General features: G+C 25.5%; 1 protein-coding gene across 1 annotated transcript; it reads right to left on the reverse strand.

Moving 5' to 3' along the window:
* Positions 1–896: 896 nt before the first annotated feature.
* LOC105621891 (metallo-beta-lactamase domain-containing protein 1) lies at positions 897–3,168 on the reverse strand. The gene is given in 6 exon segments (XM_012203329.1): positions 897–1,166; positions 1,281–1,400; positions 1,469–1,633; positions 2,234–2,470; positions 3,061–3,141; positions 3,144–3,168. Coding segments are annotated over 6 exon segments (828 nt in total). The 3' UTR covers positions 897–966.
* Between the last annotated feature and the right edge of the window lie 6,000 nt (positions 3,169–9,168).

Consider the following 9,168-nt stretch of genomic DNA (forward strand, 5'->3'; position numbering starts at 1 on the left):
TATATATATATATATATATATATATATATATATATATATATATATATACATAAAACAAATATGAATGGCAAAAAAATGAAACAAGTAGCACGATTTACTTTATAAATGTCTGCTTCATAATAAACATTTCACTACTGATAATGATGATCACTACTGCTTTATTCACAAAAATTAAGATAAAGAGAGAAATCTTTATTTAAAACAGGACTTGAATCGATAAATTTCGGTACAGATAACGGTCCGAGTTAAATCCAATTTTTGTTTCCAGTTCTTTTATCGTAACGGTTACTGAGATCGTTTGGATTTTGGTCCAAATCGTTTTCAATTTTGGTAATTATACACCTGTAATGATTATCGTTATCGCTGGAATTAAAAGAACTGGAACTGACACCGAAATCGAAAGTTGAGTAACCTCGAATCATAATCGATCCGAAATTTTATTCTGAAATGTAATTTCGGTCCGAGTCCTTGCTTAAAGATATAAAAAATTATATAAGCAGAAATGAAGAGAATCGCCTGTATTCAATTAAGACAAACTGCCATATGTAAAATTACTCAAATTGTTTATACTTTTTTACGTAAATCGATAATAAAATTTAAGAAAAGATTTTAATTTGCAAGGATCTTAAAATAATCTTTTTTAATACAATGTGTATTACACGTTATATTGATGAAACTTATGATTTTTTGTTGTCGAAATTTAACTCCCGAAGGACAAATTTTAATTAAGTTTAATTTTCAAATCAATCATTTGACAAAAATTGCTTATTAAAATCGATAATCTTTAAGCAAGAGTTAAAACGAAATAAAGGGCGTAACAAGTTGTTCATGATTTCCTATTATTTTCCGTAATATTGTTTTCTGTAATTTTCATCTATTCTAATATCAAGCGATTATTTGAAAGTATATTCTTTATTGCATCTTATAAACTCTATAAATGTTTCTTAATGACTTAATAATATTATCTTATTGAATTATTTGACATTTCACGGCTTTTCTCATAGTATCAGTAACGCAGAACATTGACCCATGTCCAGGTATTATAAAATCTGCGAGATCTATTATACGAGAACGCATAACGGATTGAGTTTTTAACAATTCTGGTGTGCCAAGCGATTTCCAGATATGCGGATCTAAAATATCTTCCTCTTTTTCAAACAAGTCTCCTGTAAAAGCGTATAAATAGTATAACAAGTATATAATAAATTGAGAAAAAACTTTTATTCATATATTAAATTTTATTAAAATGCGCCAATGATCTCTGAAACTTGTCCGCATACCCGTAATAGCTATAAGCTTTGCTTCCCCATCCATTGTCGTATTTACTAAGACAGTGACATCTTCCTTCGTATGTCCTGGCGTGGCTATAACACTAACATCTGAACAGAGCTTATAACCCTCTGAAAAAATATAACTTTCTTTGTAACGACTGTGTTCCTATCAATTCATTATACCTCAACAAGCTTACTGTCTGAAATCAGATTTTCGTAAAATATAGTATGACATTGAACAGTTAAACCCACAATGTGTTGTGCCTTTGTGAACAGATTATTGTTTCCTATGTGATCGGAATGACTGTGAGTACAAACAACGTAATCAATGTCCTTTGGTTCAATATTATACTGTGCGAGTGCTAAAAAAGACATTATGTATTATCCATAAAAATCCAAAAAATTTACTTTAAAAAATTTACTATAAAAAAAGAGAAATAAAAATAATTATATTTTTCAACATCAATTGGGAATTAGAATCAATTTTACCTCTTTTTTTTAAATAAAAAAATAGATAAAACTATAAAGTAAATGGTGGGAGTTCTATAAGCTCATTCATTTGAATTTGTAATTTATATATTACTATATATATATTATATTATTTATGTATTATATATTAATTATATTTATATATTAAATATTATATAACATATCAAAAATACATTAATATTACATTTAATATTACATTAAAAATACATTAAAATTAATTAAATGATTAATCAAAAAATAATTTCGACTAAGTATTTCAATTTTTTCTTTTTTTCTTTTTAAATATATCATATATAATAATATTAAAAATATGTAAATATGATACAAATGATATTGCTACGATTCTTTCTTAACTGAGAAAAAGAAAAAGAAAATATCAACTTGACATCTTCAATAATTCCAGCAAAATATCAACTGTTTTAGTATTATAATAAGCAGTATTGTAAAATTTCAGTGAATTCTATTTAGTGTACCTTCTATTAATATCTCACGGTCCCAAGCAGTCATAGTGTCGACGATAATTAGTTTGGGTCCTATTATTAGAGTACAAGTGCAATTTGCATCCATTTTTCCAGCACCCAAATTTTTGGAATAACCATTGAACAAAACAACAACTTCACACATTTTGGTAGGTAATGGTTTATCTTACAGGAAAAATTGAAGACGAAAATTGCGATACTCTTCCTGTTCTAATATCTCATCTTTCACCTATAGAGACATTCTTATTTATATTAGATAAGAATCCTAATGGAAATTTTTCTCAGAATTTTATATAAATTAAAAAATTTTTGAAATATTTTCTAGTTTTTTTTTTTAGAAAATTTCTCAGATTTTTAAATATAAATTAAAATTTTTAAAATTGCCAAAAACATCTTCCTTATAATTCTTATATAAATATATTCTAAGATTTCTGAGAATTCTCATTCTAAAATTTCTGATAAAATCTTACAAAATCTAAAAGAGTTTAAGATATTTTTTCAGAAAATACAGAATACGAAATTTCTGAATTGACATGAATAAAATATTCTAAGATATAGACTTTTTCAGTGCTTTTTGAAGTGCTTCAATTCGTACAAAGAGAAACAAATTTTACTTTTAGACAAGAGCTGTGGTCAAGTCTCGTTACAAATGCTTTGAAGCATTTGATAGACCAATAAGAAGAAAGAATTTTACAAACAATTAAAAAACGCTTCAAAATGTTTACAGCATCGCGTTGACCAAGGATCACTTATCAGATGTGCTTATGCAGCGACATAACCTTAAATCGTTCAATTCTAATTTCTAAACAGCTCTTCATACATTGAAAATATTAAATGATTATCGGATTTTAATCTTATGATGTGACGTACACACATGATCGAAATTCGTTTGGAATCAAACGATCATTATACATTTTCTTGTATTTCATCCTAATTTTCCTTTTTTAAAAAAAGCCAAAGAAAGCACGGAAAAACAGCACCAACCCAAGGTAGCGAATTAGCGATTGGTGTAACTTTTTTCCCTAAATAGGGTGGAAGCGTCAAAAGCGGAATTTTTTGTATGAGTGTGAATATGTAAATACATAAAAATTTTCACTTTTCACGTTCCGTTCTAGAGAAAAAGAAGTGCTGGAATGCTGGATTCAGATTCCCACCCGAGTGTCACTCTATCCTTGTTATTTACCGAACGTTAAATAAGAATGAAGAACATTCGGGGCGCACCCTGACCTGTGTAGAAATTCAAACATCCCCTAACATGATTGCTACTTACAGACTACAGAGAGAAATCTGAGAGAGAACATGACCGATCCAAAACCTGTAACCGCAAAATGCTGCTCTCTGACAAAGTGAATGTAAACTACATAGCAACGTCCACTTTTCTTAGGGTACATCGTCCATTTTTCAAGGCTGGAGATGATAAATGGATATTTGATTTGTATAATAGTGCTACATATAATTTTATTCTTATGTGTAATTATTTTATTGCATTTCGTTAATGAAATTGCAATAACTTTTAATATTATTCTTTATTGTAATCTTTTATACAATTCAATATTATAATAATTATTTACATTTACAAAAAAAAAATTATAAATGCTGTTCAAAATATAATAAAAATGATAATATAGAAGCATAATTAATAAATTTTAGTAACGTGGGATTATACGAAAACGTCGAAAATACGTATCATAATACAAATTTTTTTAAACCGATGTTTAATGAAATATTGATAAACGCAGAAGAAATACTAACAACAATTAGATCGTATTTACTATAAATTAATAAATTAATTTGCGAAAATAAAACTTAATAATTTTATCACGATAAAAAGTCATTAATATATTTATAACAACACTTTTTTATTGCATTCAAGATACCTAATCAATATAATTTCATCATATCAAAATTCATTCGCCTTGTGCGGTTAGTATCCGACATAAAGAAGAACAATTTTCAGTGGAGAGTGAACATAATGTATTTTGATTTTAGTCAAATTCACAAAATCCGTTTGTAAAGAAAAGTTGAGCAATCCGTCAAATACCAGTGGTACCTTGTTGAAAGGAGGGTATGAATCTCGAATTTTTCAGACCACTTACAATAGTAATAATTTTGGTAATATGTCAATTACAATGTCAATTATCGCTTTTATTACATCTTTAATATAATATTAAAATTCGCGAGAAAATATATTCTGCCATACATTACTAAGAATGATCTTTTATTAAAAATAAACGAATATGAATAATATATATAATATAAATAAATATATATAATAAAAAATATATATAATAAAAAAATATATATAATATGAATAAATGATTTTTCTTATGAAATAGGTTACGAAGGAATATATTTAATAATAACAAAATACATGCACTATTGTAATTTTTATATGTATGAGTACAAAAGTTTCTCGGGCATCAACTATTCAAGATGAGCTGAACCCGATAATAACGGGATTTTAAAGAATATTTTATACTGAAAAATTTATTATATAAAATTTAACAATTCTTTATTTTTCAAAAATTACAATTATTAACATCCCGCTAATATCAGGGTACCCATTCGACTTATCTTGAATTTTTTGTACCCACACATTTAAAATTCAATTGTAATCACGATAACATTTGTTAAGTATAAAGAATTTTGAAATAAGTTGTATAAATATCAACAAAAAATCAATCTTCATTAAATATAATCTTATAATATTTGCATGTATTTTATCATAGAAAAGTGTATACACATATAAATTAAAAATATTCTGCAATGGCGGGATGTCCAATACCTAAAATGATTTTTAAATAACAGTTAGAAAATTAAATATACACATTCGTAACCATATTTTTGTTAGAGATAATCATCGAAAAATTAGCAAATTATTTATATAAAATTAAAATTTGATTACTTAATAAATTGAATTTAAACAAATAATAATATTCATATCAGTCATATAATACTAAATTCCTATTGTTATTAAGACAGTACTATTATTAATATTATTATTACTAGTGGAAGAACATTTAACAAAACAAAGAAAGCGAAAATTATATGCTAAGATATACCACTGAATTAATTTTACAACTTGACTTTAAAATATATAGCAATTGTCATTGACAAAATTATTACTATCAGTAACTGCAGATTATCAGCAAACGAAAAACCCGGGATTTATTCCAATCCTGTATAAGAATCTCTGAAGAGACACTAAACTAGAATGAACTTCACGAAAAGCGAGGAATAATTCTCCACGATGAAAATAATTTCGACTTTCCATCAGTCACAAACCTAATCACTGGCATCCTTCTAATGCGAGAAACAGCGATAAGAGGCCTTTGCATATGATAAATTGTTCACTAAAATATTGTAATTTTATAATATTAAAAATATAAACATCGAAAAGCAAGTAAGAATCAATATTAATATTAATATGTTTAATTTGTTTCAGTCAAAGCTCCAATCTTTATAACTTAATAAATTTGCATACTAAATACAAAGAAAAAATAACGATTATTCCAAAAGCAAATTTTTAATAAGAAGTTATTTATAATTATTAATGACTTTTTAATATACAAAATATAAAATCTAAAAATTCAAAAAGAGTTTTAAAATATTTATCAAACTTATTAAATCAATCAACAATAAACAATTTTTGTTATTATATGTTTCGTCGATTTCGTATAATTTATATAAATTACGCAACAATTTGGTTTACTAAATGTGACAAAATAAATGCTATTTATATTGAATAAATCTTCAATGCGAATATATATATTCCAGTAAATGTATAATTAATTAGTAACTCGGGAAAAAATATTTCATGTATAACTATATAAAATTATACATAATCATATAAAAAATTGAAATACTTTATATACAATTATATATCATTATAAATAAAATATGCCCATATATATAATATTTTTTCCGGAAATCGTTGTGCAAATTACAAAAGTAAGTACGATTGTAGCATTCATCTAGACATAGTTTACATAAATTTTATATTACGTACCTAATATTATTATACATTTATTATACATTTATTATAAAATTAATTATAGTATTAACACGTTGCACAATTTGTACGTGTATAGAATTTTACAAAAAAGTTTAATTTCAGGGTAACTGAAAATTTGAAATTAATTTGGTTTATTTTCATATTTGATAATTAGAACGGGATGCTGATAATTAAATAAAACTTAAAATTAATTTAAAATTTTATTCAATTTTTAATCCCTCATTTATATAATTTCCAATTATCAAGTGTGTATATGACGTGTTTAGTCCTACCTGTTTATATACTTATCATCCTACCTATATAGACCCTTACCGTCTATACTTATTGTCCTACCTATTATCCTACCGTATTTTCATTTATTCGTGCCTATTTGCGAATACCTATCTTCACCCGTGTATTCCTATCTACTTCATAAATGTGCAATAACATCGCAATATATATATATATATATATATATATATATATAATATACTTTAATGGCTGCGTTCAGAGAAAGTAGATTTTCGATTGTTGTAAAATTCTTCAATATGATTGGTTCTTGCTTTTGGTTCCTTATGGATTTAAATGTACAAACAAATCACATAAAAGAATTTTACAACAATTTTTTGCAAAGCTGTTTTCTCTGCTGAACGCAACTAATGTCTAACCATACCCTATCGCGTATTAATAAATTCAGTGGGACTTCGCGATCATACTGATAATAAATAAGCAATAAGCAGTAATTAAAACAACTTTTTCAAGCTTTAAAATACAAAAAAAATTAACAAATAACAAGGCTAATAAGAGTCAGCGCGGATAATTAAGCGCAAGTTTTGTAAATTTTTTTAATCTACCAAATACACACTTGCACTTGATTATCCACGCTGTCTCTCATTAGCCCTGTTGTTTGTTGGTTTTTATGTATTTTAAATAACTCTAAAAAAATATAAGAACTCGCAATTTGCGAGCAAATTACCCTCCCGAATATTCAATTTATCTTTTACAATTTAGATTGATGTCACCAATACACCAACTTTACTTCTCAGTGAGCAGAATATCTAAAATCGAATCTTTAAGAATTCTTTAAAAAATCTGCAAGATATTTCATAAAAAATTCTTAAAGAAAGTCTTATGCGTCGATTTTAAACATTCTGCTCATTAAGCTCGTAAAGATTCTCTTCTTTTTTCTGGCCAGATTGGACTCACCTTACGTTGCTTCTAGCCAACATTTTGGCTTCGTAAGCCAAAAATCGACAACAAGGAGAAATATTCCTTTTCGTTGCCGACTGTTGCCGACTAATATCGCCGGCAATAAGTGTAAGTCTTTACGCTTTTGTATGATGCGCGGAACACGAACGCGTCGCGAAGAGGCCATCATATTAATAAAATAGATTAAATATTAATATAAACAATTATCATTAACAATAATAATAACAACAATTCTATTAATATATAAATAAATTTCGCGTTTGTTCAAAATCAAAAATATAAATATTAGACTAAATATAAATCTAAATTTAAAAAATCTTCATGTAAATCACGTTTTTATTTCAAGAGTTTCGAATATTACAAAACTAAATTAAATTTCTTAATGTAAATTTTAATGTAATCTAAAAGACTTATTTAAAAATAAATGACTGAAAATTACTAAATCGATTATCATCCGATTATCATCCGATAAAATTCAAGGCCCATGTACGTATTTTAAACGATTCGAACGATTCGTTGCTGAATCTCATCTCAAAACATGCGGAGATGAGAAATTCCGATGAATGATGTAAGATCCAAAAGGGATAATTTTCCCTTATTTCAATAAATATATCCCTATCGCATTTTGTATATTATTAAAATCATTTTTTGAATAATTTATTATTTCAAAATTAAGTATTTTAAATATTTTAGGTATTTTAAGTTATGCAAAACTCTGAACGTGATTTTAAAATAATTATAAGATAAAATTCTTACATTTTTTGATAAAATGTATATTGGATCTTACATCATGTTACTACTTTAATTGGTATAAAATCCAGTTACTACATATGGATAAGTTACAAAAAATTAGGCTGAAGTAAGTGCATTGAGATAAATAATAATAATTAATAAACGTAAAATGTTTCTTGCAGAAAAGCGAAATTATATGCTCTACATTACAATTCTCGTTATTTTATTAGTAAGATGTATATAAATAAGTATGAAAAAAGAAGGAATTTCTTTGAAAACAGTTGATGTTATAGGTAAATGTATATACATATGTGTAATGTATACGTGTATTATTTTTCTGCACCAACTTGTATAAAACTTAATCCTGAATGAATATTTGAGGATAGAATAGATAGCAAAAATAAGAAAAGAATATTTATTAAATTGTAATAAACACTTTTTTTATATATGACGGTATCTATAGAAAATAATTTCATATATTCTAATTATTATTTTATATAAGCTTTATATTTTTTTAATTTCTCATATTTCATATATTTCAAAAATACAAATATTTTATGCCTTTTTCGTTTTAACTTTCAAGATATATTATTTTAATATAGAAAACGATCTCATCGAAAAAATTTTCCATTTTTTATTATACTTTTATGATTAAATTACTTAATAACAAAGCGTTCACATTAACACGTATGAATTTACAATTAGTACACAAAATTTGAGCTAAATTTAATAATAATTAGAAATAATTTAAAATGTCCCGGTAAAAAATTTTTTGTGCATGAATAAATATGTATAAATATACATAAATATTCATAAACATATATAATGCACGAAATACGTCCATATATGTTCATCTATTTTCTTTTATAAAATACTTTTTAGTGTAATAGAAATAATAATAGTAAAGTAAAAACATTAAAAATAATTAAAGAGTTAATTTTCGCATTGTTTCGTTTCAGGAAAAATAACAAATTTAGAAAATTGCTCATACACA

Source organism: Atta cephalotes, assembly GCF_000143395.1.
Source record: "Atta cephalotes unplaced genomic scaffold scaffold00038, whole genome shotgun sequence".
Classification (NCBI taxonomy): Eukaryota; Metazoa; Arthropoda; class Insecta; order Hymenoptera; family Formicidae; genus Atta; species Atta cephalotes.